Genomic DNA, 21,159 nt, shown 5'->3' on the forward strand with positions numbered 1-21,159 from the left:
TCATGCAGCTCACGACAGCTACTTACAGTGCTACATTAGTCTGAGGCGGCCACGTGAAGATGAGCAACGCAAGGGGACGATCCAGAAAGCAACTTCACTCACTCACTGCCTTCACAGAAGCAAGCAGCAAAAAAAAGCCCGCAAGGATCCATGGGATCTCCATGAGATGGATACCAAGCTCTGGGTCTACACGGAGCCAGCAACGCTGAGCCTGCATCCGCGAGAAGTGCCCCCTGGGCAACTAATACACACACAGTAGTAGAAACCATTTTCGTCCCATTTTCACTTCACCCCTCATCTTTCTCCCCCCTCCCCCACCTGCCTCATCCATCTCACGACATATCCTCAACCAGGTTTACATAGAATACGAACCAACAACCAACGTAACTCAAACCAGGTCATATTTTACTTCACTAATGGCCCAACTCGTGCTCCTTCATCATGATACTTCAGACATCTAGAACGGTCCTGGCCCCAGAGCCGAGAAGCGTGAGGCGGGTCACGTAGTCGCGTGACGGCGGGGTTTACCACCGACTCAACTGACATGACAGGGCCTAGGGCGCCTGGACTACGCAAGAGGGACGCACCTCTCCTGCAGTTGGACGCATCGCTTCATGCGGGTCAGCAGCCGTGGTCGCGGCTTGCCTGCCGTTTCCTTGCCTGTCCTTTCACCTGTCAGTCATTGACGGCTCGCTAGACGAACTTCGAACGAGGGGTAATAGGTGAAGTGAGGTAGCGTAGTGGGGTCCCTCGCGAATAATTGGCACGGGCGGCTCGTCTGCTCTGCTTCATACCTCACCATAGCAAGTATGGTTACACAAACATTGCCGTGCGTCTACGCATGAGTCAATGAGTGAACTGAACAGGCCAGTAGGTTTGCCTAGACAGCCTGAACTCTAAGAGACGTCTTTACCTCTGCCTTTCTGAACAGAGCCTGCTCATACTATCCGGCAATCGACCATGTCTGCATCCTCATTGAATCGTGCAATCTTCGGCATGAGAAGGTCGAGTATTTGACCGAAGTGAGGGGTCCAAACCCGGGCCCGAAGCGACTCGTCGTTTTGGATGGACGGGACGGGACATCGAGATGGCTCGGCCAACGCCGGGTTAAAAAGCCTGGGTACGTGAAGTTCACCACACCAAAACCCGATATGCATACTAACGATACCAGCCAACCATTGATCAGACATATTAATACCGACCTCTTGACAACTTATAAAAGCAGTCGTCCACTGCATATCAATGAGGAGCTGCGAGGCAGATGTGATATCGTGCTGCGAGAAGAGACCAGCGACGTGATTTGAGACGTAGAACTTCATAGTGTAGCGGGCTTGTAGGCATGTGTGCACACGACCCACGACCGCATCTGACATGAGACTAATATGATATCCCTTGCATTGCAGATGGGGTACATGACAGAAACGCCCGTAAATCACCACTATCCGTAAGCATCCAGCCATCTTTGTCTAGATATTCGCGAACTGCCGCTATATTGTTTGCCAAACCCCTCGTTTCCATTGGTCCTCGACACACCCCGCCAAAACACACTTGTCATTAATCCCTTTCCCTCCCCTTGTCCGTCAAGACCTCACGGCCATACCGTCGCCCTCATAGCGTGCGCGTTCTCGTGCCGTCCGTACAGCGTGGTATACTCGTCCTTCCACGAAATCGTCTCACCAGGCTCAAGTGGCACGCCTATGGGACCCTGCCCAAAGGCGTACGACCGCCGCAGCGCGAGGTTCCACGCGAAACTGCTCGCGCTGACGCCCGCCACCATGCCAGCGCGCAGCATGATTTCATAGTCGACCAGCCCGCGCTGATCCCACGTCAGCGCCTCCAGCGCCTCCTGCTCCTCGTCGTCCAAAATATCCGTCTTGGTGACGACCGTGACGTTGAAGTCCTCGGCGCGGTTGACAAATGCTGTGATGTTGGTCTCGGTGGCGCCCGAGGCCAGGAACGCGACGCTCGACTCCGACTCGGAGAGGTAGTGCAGGTAGTTGGCCGCCTGCGTCGTGTAGTCTGGGAACCGCTCGTTAACGTCTTCTTCGGTGCGTAGATGGACGCCTACGAAGCTCGACGGGTGGTACCGCGTCCGCGGGTCGAGGTTAAGCTGGAAGCGAGACTCGAGGCTGAAGAGCGCTGAGGCCGCGAGACGCCGGGCATCCGGGCGGATGCGAAGCATGCGTCCGAAGGAAGAGGCCACGGGCGCTTTGTCACGTGCCGTCGGCCACGTCCACAGAGTATGCTTGAGGTGGGTGCGGAAGGGGTATACCCTTTCCGCAGGGGGTGACTTCTCGTTGATGAAGTCGTGGAATTGCTTGTTCCAGTCCGACGGCTCGGCCAGGACAGTGCCGTTGACCCAGTTGCTGTTTGTGTCCGCGATACTAAACTGGAGGGCCTCGAAGACTTCAGGCACATCGTACAGGTCGTTCATCGACCCGTGTACTCTCATCTGAGGACAGTACGTCTGGAGCACGTGGTTGAGGTGGGCTGCGTCGAAGTAGTAATCGAGAGGCACGGCGGGCCGTCCGTTGATGTTTTTGATATCGTCTTCTGAACGAGGTATGATTTCGGGCAGGATCAACTCCGCTGGAACCGATTAGCACGAAAAGATCATTTAGAAATCTGCATTCTATTCAAGGGAAATGACTTACCTCCTGCCTCGATCGCAAAGCGAATGCAGTGCAAGTGGGCATTCCGCACTTCACCAATGCCCCCTGGCGCTGCATCGCAGCCCATCAACAACCCCTTTGTCCATTTCTTGCTGGCACACAGGCCTTGGATAGCCGCGCCGTCGAAGCGTCCGTCAACTTCGTGCTCGAGGAAATCTTTGATGAATAGCTCCCTTTGATTGCGGAACTTGCGGGTGATTGTCTGTACATGCTGCCGTGAGATTCCCAAGTACCATACTGACCAGAGAATAAGGAGCATCGGCCCCACGAGCTTCATGAGCTGGGATAAAGATGTCGAGCCGAGCATGATGGGCTAAACGATGCAGTTTGAGCTGCTACCGTGATGGAAAAGGTTGAGGAAACCATCTCGCTGATGAGGAGGCGGAAGAGGCGACTCTCTCAAAGGAAAGACGCCCAGCCAGCTATCGAGGGCGAAACGAGTGGAATGGAAGGCTTCGCGCCTGGCTGAACGAGCCAGAAATGTGGCGTTTCTCAGTCGTTCTCGGAATGGCATGGCGTAGATCGACAGCTATTAAAGGGATAGGATTGGCGATAGCGCGCTTGACAGGCTGCTAGTCCAAGTTGCCATCTTTGCCGACGTTCTTCAACAGTCTCGCAATGCCCTTGAATTTTTGTCCCTTTCTGAGTGTCATGGTGTATCTTTAAGATGCCGAATGATTGAGAACTCTCGCAATCGCAGGTTGCAGGGAGGTGCTAGTTCGACGGGTCCTTCATCGTGCGATGAACACACATCCACAGAGTCTCACGGGATTCGCGTGCGGCGCACGCTAACAGGAACATGCGACAAGAAACGCTATTCTCATGTGGCGTTAATGAGGTCTGTAGTCGAGTTTAAGTAAACAATGGCTGCCGCCTGACCAACTTTGAGGCTGAAAAAGAACAGTCCGCGACCTTCGTAACTTGGATTTCTACTGCCGCTGATTTCAAGTGGTGCCCCTTGTCGATTCACCTCGAGATCAGGAATCACTTCCCACATCGTCTTGAGAGTCTTGAGGGTCTCTGGGACAGCCTGGCGACATAGCCGTACCTGTTTCATAAACACGGGCACCGAGGCGTGATTTCGGATGGCAGATAGTAGTCAAGACATGGTCCAGGCACAGCCCGTTATGCGGTGGTGGCCAAGCTTACACTGATTATTTCCGTCCGATCATGTCGTTGAATAATCGTCACGCTGGCGACGTCGGCCTAGACGAGGGGATTTGGCGCACCGCAACACAACATCCTCGGGTTCGTGCTGCTTGGAACTCGCAGCGGACAACCGAACCGGTGCCACGCAGTGTGCCAAGACTGTCTAGTAGACTGTAATCTGATTGGGCCGGCGCGAAGTCCAAGGTCTTCTAGCCTCTGGGTTTGACGTTGCACCAAAGCCGTTGACGGTTGTTCAGTTCCTTCTGGGGTGGCCGTTTCGTTTGACTCGGACGGTTCGATCGTCTGAACGGGAACGACTTTAGCCTGACCTTTTCTGTGCATGCCGCAGTGCACCACCCACTGCACACAGAACTCGGATGAAAGTCAAGATGCTGAGCCTCGGTGAACTTGAACGAGGGTGGTCAATGTATATGAGCTCATCTTGCCTTGTCGTAGTGTCGACAAGTGCCTGTATTCCCAGACATAGGACGAGAGAGAAAACATGGTCACTGCATGAAAAGCCCGCCGTTCTTGCAATAACGCACCTCTGCGGATCCCGAAGCGTTCAGCTGCAGCGTCGCAGTAGACTCGCTGATCCCCGGGGCGGGCCTCCTGTCATTTCTCCGGCCAGAGATTGGTGGTTCATGGTTCCGAGTTCATGAGGGATGCAAAGCCCGTGATAATACTTGGCGCACTAGAAGAAGCCGTGCTTGCAGTTGACCATGCCCTGCCCATAGGTATGTATGATAAGGATGCTGGAGAGTATTGACCAGGCCATAGATACCCGTAATGATACTCTTGACGCCCCTATGAACCTTACCTAGACAGGCTCACCGCATCCCAAACTCCATCGTCGTGCAGGCCTAAGCAGGCATTGGGAGCCGTTGAACGCGCCATGTTGTGCTTCGATTGGCTCGAGGGCAAAGTGTAGCGATTGCAAGCTGTGCGGGCAGATGTAGAGCAGCACAGTACAATAAAAACACAACACAACACAACAGAACGCGACGCAGCACACGGGGTACGGTGATGCTATTCGTGTGTTTCGCGCCAGCCGCGGGACTCGTTCGTATCGTCCATCAGTGGCCACCCCTACCCAGCATCGTACAAGGATGCGGGCAGAAGAGACTCGGGAGAGAGCCTGTTTCCCAGCCTCTGCTTCAATGCCGGCGCCGTTGCAAGGAGTGTGTGCAACGCTGATGTTAGTCTCGGCCAGGATTCGTTTGCCTCAGGTATCTGTATAGTCCGTCGTATTGCAGCTTGGACATTGGTGAAAAAGTCATGGAATGAAAATTTCTTTCCCGAGTAGCTTCCAGCTAATTGCCCCTGGTACTAAGAACGGGAGTCAGGACTCAAGACCGACGGCGAAGAGTCGACGGAGAACGGAGTACAGAGAAGAGATCGGGCCCCTTGTTCATGATTCAGTTAATGGGTCAAAAGTTGGCGGTAGTTGCTGGCCCTTGGAAAGTTGTAATTAGGTAGCATGTGAAGTGAGCAAAGCTGGGAACTCTCGTCTGTTCGTGTTGTTCCCCGCTCCTCCCGCACAGCCGCTTTCTGCTCGGTGATCCTGGCATCGCATCTTCATGCACTTTGCGGTGCGGCAGGTCCAGACTCTAGGACTTCAGCTGGCAGTTTCCCTTTCATGGTTGATGGAGCAAGGAAACACCGATCGGGGGAGGAACAGACGGGGGAGGTGCCTTCTCTTTCCAAGTGGTAGTGGACCAAGAGGCAAGTGCCAGTATGACCAATGAAATGCCAGGCATGCCAGGCGGATATCCACTTTGGCGACTGAGTTGACCCACTTAACGCGAAAAGACGCGTTCAGTCGCGTCTTGAATCGCGTCGCTTCACACTTCACAGGTTCACATCTGGACCACCGTCAGCCATCGGCCATCGGATGTCTGATTTTTTCTCCCCTTCCTATTAGCACTCCCAGTCCCGTCGTGAAAGTTCCCACAGCTTTCGCACGGATCGCACTCAAATCAGTTTCATCCGTCGTCTCTTTTTTCTTGGAACACTCCACGCACTCCTCCCCCCACCGATGCGCCGCCGCTTCTCTCTCAACTTGGGTTGGACGGACGTCACCGCCCACAATTGTCAATTTGTGATGCCAATGATTCGTTTCCCGCCCGTCACACTCACCTTGACTTTCACCGGGCAAATCCACAGCTTCACCTCGTGCTCACCTACCATCCGTACTCGAACTCATAATTGCCGGTTCAACCAAGGTAGACCTTTATCTACTAAGATTACTTCAATAACACGACCGGGTCGGGTGTTCGCTCACTTATCCGAATTTTTTCACGTCTGATACTCTCCTCCGTCATCGGTGCCACTTTCGAGTCAACCCGCACTCTTTTGAGGAGGCTTTCTCGTTCATGCGCCATTATCCAATCTTCCATCTTTAATCAACCATACCCAACACCACCACCGTTGTCAACACTCGTTATCCACTTTGTGGCTTGCTCAACGCTCAATCGCTGCACTTCGAGGCTCTGTTCGTCCCAAGAACGACACTCCCGGCATACAATAATTAAGCCTGCTGGCTGCAGACGCAGAAACCAGCCTCCCTCCTTTCCCTGCCCCGGTCGCAGACGACTGAGCGCAAGTCGCCGCACAGGCTGTGGCCAGGAGAACCGCCATCCGCAACTTCGCACCAGCTAGCACCGCAGACGCAGGGCAAACGCGCCCTACCCAAGACGAGATAGCGAGCACGAAGCTGCTGCACGCACATCCAGCTCCGGCAGCATCGTCTGGTTTCTTGTCTCACTGCCCCACAAACCGAGCGGCCTGATCGTCTCGACCGTCTCTTTGCGAGTCTCTTTGAGGCTTGAGCAGCTTGCCATTGTCTATCCGGACTCCCAATCTGCTTTGTTCATTCGCCTGTCGTCTCGTCCGGTGCATCAACCCGTCTACGATTGAGCCCTACTAGTCGTGGCTTGAGCTTTTCGTTCGCGGCATCTGCTACATCCTCTGCATCGTCCAGCACCCAAGAAAGACCAGTCGTCTCGTTGGTGTTGATGAGTTCTCCGTCACCAAGCATACCTACCACGGTGGCCTGCATCGGCTGCTTGTCTTGACCAACCCGATCCCTAGTTCGGCGCGCTTCTCAGACTTCACGCGCGGCGTACCTTGCTTCGCACCTGGCGAACGAACGAATCAACCAACGAGAGCCCGAAGCTATTGCTTTGCTTTGCTTCCATCGCTCCTTTCGGACTCTGCACCCTCGTCGTTCGCTGCTCCATCATTCGCCGCACCTGCATTCCTGTCGTGTCCATCGAATAGCTACACCAAACGAACGACACAGTGTATCCGGAGTACATACGACTACTGCAATCGCCAAACCCCATTCCACACGCCGCTACCCATTTCACTCAAACTTCAAAGTATCTAGCTCCCTCTCCAGGATCCCTTGCGAAGAAGATAGATCGGTTTTGGACAACTTACAAGCCACGACTTCAACCGGACCCAGCCCCAGTGGCAGACGGGGCAGACGATCCTCAGTCTCTTCCTCCAACAAGGCGCTTCCCACCTCGCGCATCTCACCGCACATTGCATCCTCAGGGTCTCTCGGCGCAAAACGAGACTACGCTCACCCTAGACTCCACTCTGCCACATGCGCTGGCGAGCTTCTGGACCTGTCTCGCGCCGCTACTGGTGTGTCCGTCAGTCACAAACGCTCCACTGTCACTCGCCTTGGACGGCTTGACTAGGTTCCCTTGGGTTTAGCCTAGGTGGGGGGTTCTAGCGTGCTCAACCGCTGTGCGACTGCAACCCGTGGACCTTGGACGCCCTCCCCGGTCACCACGCTCTGCTGCTGCACCGACTGCAACTGCAGGACTGCACGGGGGTTCAAGCGAGCAGTGTGTGAAGTTTGGTTCACCTCAACTTTGGTTTGGTGAGGTACTTTTCGGTGCTCGAAGGCCTGTCGACCTTTTTCACTGCAACCCTCAGGCACGAGCACAGGCTCAGGCGCAGGCACAGGTCTCTTCTCATTCGTATCCTGCCAGGACCAGAGGTGTTCTCTGTTCTCCCGCCCTGTCCCGGCTCCTCGAGCAAGGTTCGCGCCACCCGCTCTTTCTTCTCCACCCCGCCCACCATCGCTGGACCTTGCCATACATACCACACCGGTCCGCCTCAGCCCAAGCCTGTCCGAACTTCCTCCTCCCACCTTTCTCTTCAACCACAGTCGTTCCTTTTCGCAAACACCAGCCGTCCTCCGGTGGTGGGGGTTGCGCGCTTTCGATTTTCCCCCGATAAGCCCATACCTAATCACGAGCCATTCGCCAGTAAACAAGACGAGCAATTATTCCGTCCGTCTGGCTCGTCGCGACGACCTATTTCCTTGATCCCGCCTATCTCCAGTATTGCGACGACGATTCCCGGACGTCCAGACAACCCATTCACGAATATCATAACACGAAGCGACACTTGCGACGACAATTACCACGATTACCAAGACACCGTTTTCTTTTTCTGTATTCCATTCGACCAATGTTTTGACGAGAAAGCGGTGTTGAATTGCACGATCCTCGAATCCAGCCGAGGCCGCCGCATACCTGATTGCAATTGACTGAGCGCTCCATACCAGCTATAGGATCTGCATTGGTTAAGCAGGTAGTGTGTTGGACATATCCTGTGTCGCACAGTAAACATCGCGCCCATTCTGCGCGGCAGCCGTTGAGGTCAATCGAAGCCCTTTGAGGCCCAGGGACGTTACCACGCGCTCAAATACCACTTTGTCTCAAATTTGCCGCCACAAAGACAATCAGAGGGACCACGTCGCCTTTGTCCTTGGACGAACGTTCACCAAACGGCTTAGAAATCGCGAAGCCTATCTACCGCTAGCATTTTTCCAAGAGGTCGCGACATTCCTCGCCTCCTTAACTCCGCCAACATGAACCCTCAACATTCCGGAGCGGCGACACTGCCCAAAGGCTTTCGTTTCCATGACCCGGATCAGCAAAACCCCAAAACACCAGAGCCTTCCGCCATGGACGAGGAGCTTCAGCCACCATCGCCGCCGCGTCCGCGGTTGAGACTGAAAAGGCGCGTCGCATCCAACTTGAACGCTCCAACAACGCACTTCCTCGCGTCAGTTGCTGCCGCCGACGTTCCGATTCCCAGCATCGAAGAACCCGAGTCGGCTGGTCCGGACACGCAAACACAATTTTCCAGCATGACGTACCCGGTTATTCACAATCTCAACGACTTGGACGAGCTCGCCTTACATAAACTTCGCGGAAGGCGTTTTTCTCCACCTAAAACGCCAGCACCTGGCGCCGCTCCCTCACTATCCCCTAGACGGTATCCCAACTGGTCCATCGACTCTGCCTTCAGTAGCGGCGAGTCTACCCCGGAGTGCGAGTCCAGTCGGCCGTCTACTGCACGGTCCACGCAAACCAGCGCTTCCCTCTTCAGTCGCTTCTCCCTAGCATCAGAAGACCTGCAGTGCATCAGCCCGGAAACTGACGCGTCGGACCATGTCAAACGCTCATTCTTCGACGCTCCTGAAGAGCCTACCGAACCCTCGTCCTCATTAAAACCAAAGGCAAAGAGGAGAAAGGCCCCGTGGACAAAGGCAATGAGTGACCACCTCTGGGTTACCTACCTCACTTATTTACAGGACCCCAAGGTTACGCCGTTCCGCACCGCTAAGAGTGGCGTACCGCCTCACGGGGTTTGTCTTCGTGTTGCGAGGGAAGCGAAGCGAAGCTGGAGAGGTCCCAAGGGTGGAAGGAAGTCTCTCAACCCCAAGAGCGGAAGCAGCACTCCTACTGTCGAGACCTGCACCTTTCTGCAGTGGCCGCACACTTGCGCTTCCACCCGAGCTCACTTGAGAGACCTTTGCAAGCTCAAAGCCGCTTCATCATCGGCCCGTACCAGCAAGTTTCTCGCCAACAGCCCGACACCTTTCGGCAGAACGGCGGCGCGTTTCTGGAACCGAAGATCCACACCGGCCCGGTCTCCGTCCGTCTTCTCAGCTCACGATATGTCCATGTCGCTTACTCTGAGCACTTCAGAAGCCATGCAACCTCAGGGTCCTCTAGCGCAACTTACCAAGTCGGAACGCGAACCTGCTCAAGAATCAATGACTGAGCCATTCCCACTATTCCCCATGGAGTTTCCCAAGGTGGATGCTCCTCTCGAAGATCGCCCACGACTCGGGACACCTTTCATGGCCAACAGCTACGGACCCAGCTCAACTGGTGCGCTGGCTGCTGCCGTCTCTTCAGTACCTCAAAGACAGAACCAGAGTCTTGGCCACAGGCGTACTTTGCAGTCGCCGGCGCGTCTGACCAGAAGTCGATCGAACACGCAAAAGCGCGTCGGACGACCCAGACAAGCATCTCATGAACCACGCAAGACCAAGCGACCTAGTCTTGTTTCCGACCTCTGGACTGAGCCGATGCCTTCTGAGAGTCTGCCCAAGACACCGGTCAAACCAGAAGTCGAGTTCAGCTCCACGGACAGGAACTCACACGATGACCTTTTTGTACCTCGTACAAGTCTCAGTGGGCTCTTCACAGCCCCTATGCAGATACCTGCGCCGAGGCTCCAGCCTGCCAACCTGCCTGATCCCTTCTTGGCTGCACCAAACGCACCTCCTGCGAGGCTCGGATCACCGTTTCCTGGAACCAAGACTAGCTTTTCTTTCCCGAATCGTTTCACACAGCCAGATGAGCTTGATCACGGCACTATTCGCCCGTTTGCTACGATCCAGCAACAGGCCAGCGGGGATGGCAGCTCAGCTCCTCGTAATCTAGCTGACCGCTTGGCTTACATTGACGAACGTCTTCGCAACTTCAGACGCCGAGGCAGCAATCGCCGCCGGTCTGAATCACCTTTCTAGTGAAATGTTTTTTTTGTACATGTTGCTACGCCCGTTACTCTAACGACTTATGAGTCCATGCGAGTTATCTGCTCGATACCCCTGTGGAGATACTCCTGCAAGGACATACCCCTCGACTGGTACATAGACGACAGCACGCTTTGATGATGGCCCCGATATTTCCTTATTTCACTTCTTGCGGACACATTTGCTTCACATATCGAGAGGAGGATACCCTTCCTGGCTTGGAGGATTACTTAATGGCCACTTTGCTTGAGATGGTTTGCGATGTGGATGACATCTCCTTTGTCTTTGTTCACAGCTGTCGGTTCTCCGCAGCCCGGCTTCTTATTGACGATGGACATGATGAAACGACATTCGGCAAGGACGTCGGATATTTTATGTACGTATCGACGACTGGGCCTCGTATGGGGTTCCGGGGCGTTGTTTGAGTAAGAAACTCACCTCGAAGATGAGGCATTCAATTGGAACAGGAAAGAAGAAAAAAACTCAGAGTGAAGAGGAAGACAATACAGTCGTTTCTAGACAAATGGGTGTGAGGCATTGCTCTCTTTCCAAAGTATTGTCCCTGAAGACGTTAGGTGACGCGCATTCTTACCGAAGCTGCCTTGCTTTGACGTATCTTTCATCGATGATCTCGAATAGCTTCCCATACGACATGGAGACGTTTTCGAACTGATCCTATGCGGGGGAGGCGGGGAAAATACGAGATGTCTTGCCCCTCAACTCGAGCCAAGACGCCAGAGGAGTGATGGATTGACGCTACGTGAAGTGGACGACGCCTCTGGAGTGACTGAAAGCAGCCAGGCATTTCGACGAACGAAATGTTGGATCCGTAAGAAATCCAATGCGCTGTCTACCTGTCTGGAGGACTGGAAGGTGGAGATATTGTTGGCCTCACTACCTTGTGATTTTAAGACAGTAGAGAATGAGTTCAGATGTAGAGGGAGGAGGGAGAAAAGCGATGAACGGAATGGTCACTGTTGCCTTGCAATTTGATGAGGAGTTTCGTCAGTGAGAGGAGACGAACATCGTGATTGACGGGGTGGAAGGATTTTGGCCAAAGTTTCGAGACTGACTCTCGGGGCCGAATTATCCAGCCGAGAATCACGTGAGGCTCGTGTCTGGGCGGTACCTGGAGCATGCGTGAGTCGGGGAATGTGCGTTGGGATCAAGGTACGGAGTATGGTGCGGGTGCTCGGTGATAAGATGCCGGTGTTTCGTTTCAAAAGGGGCTACTGATACATACTGGGCCGATTCCTGAAGGTATCGTGAGAAATGTGATTCACAGAGGATACATGGAATTCGATATCGGTTTCTTGTGAGATTTCGATGGGCGGTGGAGGAATGTGGATTAGAAAATGGTGATTCTACCCAAGGAAGAGAGTGTGGTCATTTGCATTCCTTCAATATCGGGAATTGAGTATATGTGAAATCTTGGAAGGTTGTGAGGGAGGAGGTGCTTGCCTCACTGCGTCTCGGCCGAGTGCCCGTGCTGGAGTCTCAATGACCAGTCATCGTGAGAGCTGGCTGCTCGGACCTGCGTGCTTTAGGGATGTTCCGGCATCCCGATGTCCCGGGGAATGTGAAGGGAAACAATTGCATTCGGATCTCCGGCGAGCTTTTGGTCGAAACTTTCAACATGCCTCTTACCTTTTGGTTTCTCGGGCTATGCCTTGCAGAAAGCCTGTGTTGGTCGCGGAAAGACTGGAGGCAATCATATCATCGTCTTCGCTTTCGCATTGGGAAAAATGGCCCCCGCCTCCTTCATGGAGGAAAGTCGTTGGAATGTCGGCAAACTTTGGAAGGGCCGTCCCTACAGCTCCTCCACGTGTTCGGGCTGGCTGCGTGGCTGCCTCCAAAGACCTCCCCCCTTCGTCTGGGTTTGTTTCAATAGGCCCTTTCGTTTCATCCCATCCAATGCTGGACTGGACATATTTCGTAGGGATGTGTGAGTGTCCGCCATTGAGGACTCATGTACTGATATTGCTGTTCATTATAAACTTGGGCGCAGTCTGTGACAGATGAAGAATGTGAACCACTACTTTAAGAGGTTGTAGGTGTACCGAGTAGAAAGGAATACACCACTTGCGCTTACAACACGGGACCCGAACGATCCGGACCACTCGAGCGCCCCGGCGTCCGATGCCCGGGTCCTAATGGTCCTGATGGCCCTGCCTATGACATTTTGCGACTCCTTCTGAGAGCTTTAAGGTAGGTATCTATAAGCAGTGCCCCGCGCGCGCGTCCGAACACGCCTGACAAGAACGTCTACAATGGGAAATGGCGTCGGTCACAGAGTTTCTTCCCCTCTCCTAGGCTTTTAAGCTTCGAGACCGACAGGTCTGCCAGGCTGGCATGGCAGCTCCGGGGGAACAAGAAGAAACGCACCGTCTTTGGCGCTAGCTCACTCGCACCGGCGACGGACTCGATCCTTGCTGGCGAAATGTGTAAATGAGCGATGGTAATACCTACGCTTCTCAGAGTATGGCTTTCTTCTTTGAGTCCAAGTTGCTTGGATGATTTCTCTCGATAAATCCATTGGGCACTTGGCTGTCATGATCAAGTCAAGAATGTAATTATTGCGTGCTGCCTGGTCTTGGAAGATCATCAGAGAGCACGCTAGAGCTCTTTTTCTTCCCCAGACTTTGGATCAGCACATGATGTCGAGATCTGCGGAGTTTTTAGTGTCATGGTTTGATGTATCTAGCCAACTAGCCACATGTGAGACTAGCTGGGCGCTGTATGGATTTCCTCTTCTTGCTAAATTCTGACAGGGCAGATCAATACGTTGCTCATTGGATCCCAAAAGATCCTTTGGTCGGGTCGGTTTACTTCGCACATGCTGTCTGTCTCTCGATCGGTGCCAGTGTCACAATGTCCCGGCCGCAACCAAACGGATCTCTTGCAACAGACTGCGCCGCTTCTCCAAACCACACTTTCCATAGGTACTCAAGTCCTTTTCTTGACTCCACTCCCCGGATGCCACCGGAGAGGCTCAGCGGGCTGCTCCCAATTGGTACGCCCGGCTTTGGTGCTGCTGACGGCGTACGGAGTAGACAACGCGCGGAGAGAGGGGATTGGGCAACGGAAGATGGACATATCGGCCGGTGACTAGGTATGCGGTGTGTTCATACCGGCAACAATGGACATTGTCTGTCTTCCGATCCCCTGTTCATGTCGGTCTCCCTGGGTTTGGTTCAAGTCGCGGCTCGGCGCAGCAGTCGGGCGAAGAGGAAGATGTCATTGACGTTCCGAGACTATGTTCTATCACGTATTTGTCTGGCCTGTCTGCTACTTACTGCGTACTTTTCCTTGATGCAATCTAAAGACTTGCATTATCCGAGGCCTTCTCTAGAATGGAAGAGGCGCGCTTTAAAGCAGAACGTTAGACTGGCGGGGCTAACATTCCGAACCACTCAGGCTCAAACGCTCCCTAGCACTTGCGCAGGCGTTGGCTCCATAGAAGCCCGGCCGATGAGGTGACCTAAACTCCCAAGAAATCCAGTCTCGAATATCACAGGGCCAAACATTCTTGTACCCAAATCTCACGATCTTTCGGAGAGCCAACACTCAACTCTCGAGAATACCCGCCTTCAGACAAGGGGCATAATTGGGACATTGGCTGGAAGAGAGACGGGGGGGTTCAGGTCCAGGGAATACGAAAATAAAATGATCTCCGTGCTATTTTAGCTTGGAATTCCCACACCTCTCTCTGCCCGTCCACTTTGACATGGAATGAAGGAATCCGCCATCCCGCGTAAACTACCCTAACTCCAAGGGCTAAAGAAGCGAATGAGGAAGATCGTCCCTACTTTCGCACGCTATGCTCGTATTTACCATTCGAAATGCCCCCGTCTAACCCCATAAGGCCAACGAAAGCTCATTTCCCAATACCAGAAAAGGCCTCCCACAAAGTTGGGGAAGGCCTCTCTTGCGGATGGATGCTAGGGCCTTCTCAGCTAGGTAAGGGGACTTTGCGTTTACAAGCGAACCAGCGTCCGTTCAGATCCAGGCAATTTCGCAGAATAACGTGGATCCGTATAGCACGCGACGGGAGTTCCCAACTTGGACCATCGTAGCTCCGTCCGGACGGAAAGCCTCTGCGCCGGCGGTGGACGATGGGGGGATGAGAGGACAGACGGAGACAGGGGCTAGCGCAACGCATCTTCTCCGTTTGTCAAAGTGCTTACTGAGTGAGGAGCCAGCCAAGCTGCGAGACATTGCGATGCGTCTTTCAGTCTTGATAACTCAATTGACTCTGCAAAGCTTCCCCCGATAAACTCGTACGTGCTTCATGCATCGACACGCTTACAGCCCTTGTCCAGTGCTTAAGAGGTTGGCTCACTGAAGATCCTGAACGAACCCAAGAGGATGGGAAGACGTGTGGGTTCATCCAACCTACAGCTCGGATTTGTCGCGTGCGCGCAACCCGGCGCGCGCGTGTAAGTGCGCTGTCCGCGCATTCAAGCCAGAACCCTGCGCTGTCAGTCCACCAGTCCCGAGGGAAACACAAAAAGACGAACGCAGGGGAGGGAGGATGGGTAGGATCCGTCATGACGGTATTGATCCGCCGAAAGCCAAGACTCTCACCTAGAGAAAGAAGATCCCACGAGCTACCCTAATTTAGCACCTTAATTCAAATTCAGGCTCTGCCCTTGTCTGCACGCGTCGAAGCTGGGATTGGATTTCTGGGATTAGGGGGTGATGAGACGCTGGAGCTTCGCTGCGCAAAAGGAACAAGAAGACCATGGCCTTGGCTCAATGGCCCCCCCCAGGGCTGAGCCTCTCTTCTTATTCCTAATTCCTGTGTTACTCTCGTGCTGCCTTCTCCTTCGACCGTCGGTCAGCCTAGCTTTCTCCTCATCCCTTGCCTGATAATGTAGCATTCATCCGGGGGCATTCTAGGTACCCCGAAATGCACCACCGCATCCGTCGACCGATTCATCTTACGGTACGACGACCAATATGTATCCAAGTTCCTAAATCGAATACAAAGTCGTCCAATGTCTGTCAAAGACATTCATAGTCCCACCAGCGTAAAACCAAAACCAAAACCAAACCAAACACTGGCAGTAATACCACGAACCTTCCACGAACTTGACACAACCCGTGATCCGAACGAATCAAAAACCTTATCCTAAATAGGAAATTGAGAACTAGAAACTGAAAACGGCCAGTACTGAGTAAGCTGGGTGTGAATCCGAAGAAACCACTCTACTCGTACAGCTCCAATCCCAGTAACTACAATGGTGAGCTAATACCTAGGTAATATCTCTCGATCCAAAGGTCTGCCTTACACCGCACTAAAACAAAAAGTGTTGTCTGCCTAAAAAGCTGTGCACCCGCGCCTCTCCGTCCCCCGACTCCCCCGGGCCCCCCCCCTTGCTCGCCGGACCTTGACATTCTGACATTGTACCTCAATAAGGTCAGTCTCAATGTCACTTTTTCCCTTGGCCCCTCGCCCCGTGGCACCCCCTTGGCACGCCGCACTCGACCCGAACCACGCCTCGTTCGTTTCTTTCCTACTTAGGTAAGGGATATCGAAACACATGTTCCGGGAACGGGGAAATCCACTAGGTATTCAGTAACCCCATCATCATCTGCATCATCGCCCCTTACGTACCTTACAGAAAGAAAATAAGGAAGGAAGGAGGGGCACGGCCGCACGGGGGAAAGGGAGGGGGGAAACTGCAAGGGATGCTAATGACGGACTTGGTGTTACTGTGGACGGCGGGCCTGAGCTTGCGCCTGGGAGGTACGGGAACCAATACAGGGGACGCAGCGAAAGAGACAGACATACCCATAGAGAGAGACAGAAACACAACCAAGAGTCAAGTCTGTCAGCGTCAGCGTCAGCGCCGTCGCGAGGGAAGCACCAAAACGCAAACCAAAAGAAGCCAAAGCGGCGTCAGACCCGGGTGTCACAAGTCCGCCCGGGAATTGGGGGAAGAGAAACGTACTGGTAGAATACCTCGCTGACTTAGACACTTTTAACACCTTACCTTGGAGTGCAGCAGTGTACTTTGTACCTGGTCTGATGACCCGGACAAGCAGAAAAAAGAGAGCGAGACCAAGCTTTTTTGCACCAAAGGGTTCTGAGCAGCAAGAAAAGCTTCCCTTTCTAACTAACCCCTGTACCACACCACCACCACCACCACCACCAAGAACGCCCGGCTGCCTACATGGTACCTAACCCAGATCAGAGCACAAAAGTCAAAGTCGGGATTGGGTACATTCTAGAGTATAATATCGTGTCAGACCGCACCACCCGTTCCCCTCCTTCCCTTCCTTCCGTCCTCTTGAACCTGGCTCTTGGCTATATTCTTATCCTTTTGGTCATCCTCTTGAACAACTCTTGTGCGCTCTTCCATAATACGACATAACGACGACGACGGTTGTGTTTCCACTGGTGCTCGGATAGCGTACTCGACTTACACATCCCACCTCCACGGATAACCTGGGATCCCTTCCTCAAATCACCGCCGATCATCCAGCCAGCCGCTTCCCTCATCTTACTCAGTACACCGGTTTAACTTTCATCATCGGCTCGTCGGAAACAGTCACAGCTTAGAATAGGGAATCGAAAGAAAAAGTCCAGCAAAAAGACATCTAGTGTCTTCTTTTATTTGGAAAAAAAAAAAAAAGTAATCCAGGATATCCATCCCCCCTACTGGGTAGTTGAATATGTACATTCAAAAAAATATGGCTCGTCCCAGCATCATCGTCTCCATGCTCGTCCTGTCGCTCTCCGGAACCGCGTTCGGCAGAGCGAGCTTCTTCGGCAAGCAGCAACAACACGACGCAATGACGGATTGCGCGCGAGTCGATGCCCCGACCTCCTTGACTTGGCTTTTGCAAGATCAACCCTTCGAACAAGAGGATCCGTCCGCCTTTTTCTACGTCAACCAAGATATTGACGCGTCAGGTAGGACATCTTCTTCTTCTCTTGGTGCTTTTTTTTTTGAAATGATTTCTTGTCTTTTTGGGTTGGCAAATATGCCTCTCTGGTGTATAGTTTCCCTGACAAAGGAGATTCTGAATGAATGAATGAATGTACTCAAACGGTTCTCTTTTATAGGAAACAAGGCGAACAGAGTCGCGCAACTTGTCACTTTTGGCGGCGTCCAGGGACAACAGGAATCGACCGAGTGTCGCCTCCTCTTCACCATGCCCGAGGACTCGGAGAGCTGGGAGCTGATCCAGCGCGAGGGCGCCACCACGATGCGCGTTTTTCGCGTCCCCAGCTACGAAGGGGACGATGCCGTACGGCAGAAGCAGAATCTTCTGGGCACCGTCTTGGTCAAACCCGGAACGCAGTCCATCGACCTCGGCCAGTGCGACGGCAGCGGCAGCTTCGTTTTTGAGCTAGCCGACGCGGGACGCAGTCGCGTCGCCTTCCGCCAGGCATCGAAGCCGAAAGACGGCTTTGGTGTCTTCATGGCTCACGGATGCCCGGTCCCTAGAAGAACCGAATCCGAGGACCTGTGAAGAGGAAGAGGTGATTTCGAATGACGACTTGAAGAATTAGAATTTTGGTGTGTCTTGATAAGTTTAGTTTTCCGCCGAACTAGACTGGCACCCTCCACCCGTGGAGGTTGGCGATGTTCGCACTCCCTTTAAAACACCTGCGCGGTGTAAGGCATCCGCTCTCGGCGGAAAGGAGGTTGGGGTATCCGCATATCGCGACGGGAGTGGCAACGGCTTGGTTCTGGAGCAACCTCCATCACCAGCGGCACAAGCAGAAAATTATCCAGCTCTCTGCTGGCCGTGGTATGGGGACACCTACGCTCGCCGACGGCAGCCCGATGGCTGTGGAACGAACATTGCCGAAAACCGAATTGGCGCTCTTCGTTACGAAGCTTGTTAGCCGGGATGCGCAGTTGAGGGTTCTTGATGCGTGTGTCCAGCTTGCTGGACTTCATCTTGCGCAGATGCGAGGTGAACTCGGTTGCGAAGTCGGGGAAGCGTTCAAACATTTCCTGAAACCTTTCGAGTCCGCCATCGTCCTTTACGATCGACGACGAACCTCCAGCAACAGACCAGGCCACCATCGCCACGGTCCACCTCCGAATCCGCATCGATGACTCGGCATCGCACTGGCCGTAAACGTATTGAACGAAGCGAGGTGTGACATCCCAGTCGCAGCGGAGGTAGATGTCTTGCAAGGCATCAATCGCAAGGTCTTGCAAGTGGTGCAGGTCGAGCCGAGCAGCGAAGATGTGAAGGCGGACTAGAGCCCAGTGAAGCCGTTGGCACGGGACGCCAGGGGCATCGCTGACGAGAGTGATCATCTCGTCAAGGTGTCTACGGAAGCCGTCTCTCTGATGCAGCCATACTACGAAGAGCTCGAACATGGAGGCGGATTCATTGGGAAGGCGGATAGTCGACTTTTGTTGCGGCAACCATACCGGCACTGGTGTCTGGTTGGGCGTCACCTTGACGCCGGCTGGTGTGGCATCCAGCTGATCCTCGAAGAAGGTGGCAGCGTTGCTGAGCTTCTGCTTGTTGATACGGAACTCCTTCATCTTCTCGCCTCGACCGACGAATACGCGCGCTAGGTTATCATCTTCGTGTGATGATCTGTAAAAGAGAAGATTAGGTCAGGTTGAGGGTCATTGACGTATTGCAGGCGACTTACACGTTGGACGCTGATGGTCTGTGGAAGATGCCCTGTGGTCTAGTCATGGGTGCCATTGTGTAGATAGTGTTCCAGCACTTGGTATAAGAGCCAGCTCTGGATGAGAAAGTAAAGTAGATGAAAATACTAAAGAATTTGAAGAATCCAGAAAACCCAGAAAACCCAGAGCATACTAATAATGAAAGGCCGTTGACTTCGTTTGTTACTTTGACTCTCCCAGAGAGCTTGAGAAGAGAAAAGAGAGAGCACACCAGAACTAGTCCTAGATGGATCCGAGGACGCTCTTCATTATCAATTGCTCCAAATCTGGATGCAACTTTGGCAGGGTAGAGGCGCCGCAGGTATGGGGAACTACACGGTCACACACGAGCTTCCCTAACACCATGGCCCCTGTGTCGTCTGCCAAGTGCAGTGTATGAATAAGCTTATACGTGATAATCGATGTTAAGCCAGTTTCAGAAAGGAGGGTATAGGGTGTGGCTGGCTTGGTGCTCAGCCAGGGCTTTGCTGGGGCTTGTCGGGAGTTGCTGGGACTCTTGCTGCATCTTCAGCTTAACAGAACGCTGATATGGGGCAGCGATTCACGTCAAAGACGAGATGATGCTGCTTGGGATGGTAGGGGTGTTGGTTTCAAACGTCATTGTCAAACGCACTGAGTGCATTGGTGTGGGAGTCGTGCCGCGCGAAGTGCTCCCTCAACTACCTCAGGCGACAGGGTTGTCGGCTGTGTTCTCGTGGGACACGGCTGTAGCGGAAGCTTGGGGCATCTTAGCCGTGGCTGATATAGGACCGGGGTGCGGTGCTTGGATGCAGTTCTTGACGTTCCCGCCGAGCCCTGTCAAGAACTGTCTCGTCTGTGCAGGCGATCTCTCCTGCTTACACCTGGCTCGGAGTTGCAGTCAATGGTTTGGCGAGATTTTTTTGGTAGGCCAAGGTGCTCGATAATCTCTCAATCTACCCTCAGACAGTGCAACGATGGTTTCTTGATATCCTATTTTTGGTGGCGTCGTCCCTTTTTAATATACACGGCAAGAAAGCAGTTCAACTGATGCCTTGAGACGGGCGTCTTGTGTCGGATGAAAACATGAGGCGTCTTGAATCGTCGTTTCCTTATCAGTTGTGGCCAGTAAACAATCTAGACAAGCCCACAAGAAGGATCATGTTTCGGTGCCACCCACTATCCCGGACTATAGCGCGGGGAATACTCGCTCTGGCAGGCTCATCGCGATTGCTTAACCCTGCTGAACTCGGCTAGTGATCATGACTGAAGGCATCGCCAGCCAGCGTCATTGCGAAGGGGTACACTTCAATGCTTGAAAGCACTAGCTCTCGTAGCTGGCATTGACGGCATTCCAAGCTCGAGTAGTCCAAAAATGACTGCGCCGCCGCGTTGTTGCATTCCAAGACCCAAGTATCCGTCTGATGCTGCTTGGATCGTCGAGGCAGTGCAACGCGGGCGGGAAAATCCTGCTGCTCATGGAGGAGAAAGACGGGATGCTAAGGTCCGGGCACCTATATCGCTACCATGGGACGTTTGGTTTCAGTCGTGGAGTTGAGAGTCTGGAAGAGGTTATGGAAAAAGTGAAGGCCCGTATAATACGAGGTGCAGAGTCGGAGACTTGAAACTGGGTCTCGGCCGGATTCGACGCTAGGCGACCCGCGAAAAAGAGTCTAAAAGTCTCCTTGAGCCCGCTGCCCTTGGTAAGGGGGGGGGCCAGGAGGCTTGCTTGGTCGAGCACAGGGCATATTGTGGCCGGGCCGGGCGGCAGCGTTGGAGGCGGTGCCCATTGAAAAGCCCGGTCATTCTCAACCTGCAATATCGGCGCGTGCTGGCTCCGATGTACGGG

At 53.6% G+C, this 21,159-nt stretch overlaps 5 protein-coding genes across 5 annotated transcripts; 3 read left to right on the forward strand and 2 right to left on the reverse strand.

The window, feature by feature from the left end:
• Positions 1-1,588: 1,588 nt before the first annotated feature.
• Positions 1,589-2,979, reverse strand: BDZ83DRAFT_568555 (uncharacterized protein; the record flags this gene model as incomplete). The annotated part of the gene is made up of 2 exons (XM_060504085.1): positions 1,589-2,589; positions 2,655-2,979. The coding sequence occupies 2 exons, from the start codon at positions 2,977-2,979 to the stop codon at positions 1,589-1,591; spliced, it is 1,326 nt and encodes a 441-aa protein (XP_060369331.1).
• Positions 2,980-8,715: 5,736 nt separating this feature from the next.
• Positions 8,716-10,671, forward strand: BDZ83DRAFT_568600 (uncharacterized protein; the record flags this gene model as incomplete). Its single annotated transcript, XM_060504091.1, has 1 exon — positions 8,716-10,671. The coding sequence occupies one exon, from the start codon at positions 8,716-8,718 to the stop codon at positions 10,669-10,671; it is 1,956 nt and encodes a 651-aa protein (XP_060369332.1).
• Positions 10,672-15,994: 5,323 nt separating this feature from the next.
• BDZ83DRAFT_606036 (uncharacterized protein) lies at positions 15,995-16,757 on the forward strand. Its single transcript, XM_060507354.1, has one exon. The coding sequence runs from the start codon at positions 16,372-16,374 to the stop codon at positions 16,651-16,653; it is 282 nt and encodes a 93-aa protein (XP_060369333.1). The 5' UTR covers positions 15,995-16,371; the 3' UTR covers positions 16,654-16,757.
• A 619-nt stretch (positions 16,758-17,376) lies between these two features.
• BDZ83DRAFT_568742 (uncharacterized protein) lies at positions 17,377-18,162 on the forward strand (the record flags this gene model as incomplete). The annotated part of the gene is made up of 2 exons (XM_060504115.1): positions 17,377-17,599; positions 17,753-18,162. 2 exons carry the CDS (start codon positions 17,377-17,379, stop codon positions 18,160-18,162), a joined length of 633 nt encoding a protein of 210 aa, XP_060369334.1.
• A 128-nt stretch (positions 18,163-18,290) lies between these two features.
• Positions 18,291-19,368, reverse strand: BDZ83DRAFT_748389 (uncharacterized protein; the record flags this gene model as incomplete). Its single annotated transcript, XM_060513605.1, has 2 exons — positions 18,291-19,254; positions 19,313-19,368. 2 exons carry the CDS (start codon positions 19,366-19,368, stop codon positions 18,291-18,293), a joined length of 1,020 nt encoding a protein of 339 aa, XP_060369335.1.
• Positions 19,369-21,159: the final 1,791 nt, after the last annotated feature.

The sequence above is a fragment of the Colletotrichum acutatum genome (assembly GCF_030867785.1).
Source record: "Colletotrichum acutatum strain CBS 112980 chromosome Unknown BDZ83scaffold_12, whole genome shotgun sequence".
NCBI classification, from domain to species: Eukaryota; Fungi; Ascomycota; class Sordariomycetes; order Glomerellales; family Glomerellaceae; genus Colletotrichum; species Colletotrichum acutatum.

Coding starts and splice junctions, on each gene's coding strand:
- BDZ83DRAFT_606036 (XM_060507354.1), top strand. CDS start 16,372: ATGCTAATGACGGACTTGGTGTTACTGTGGACGGCGGGCCTGAGCTTG.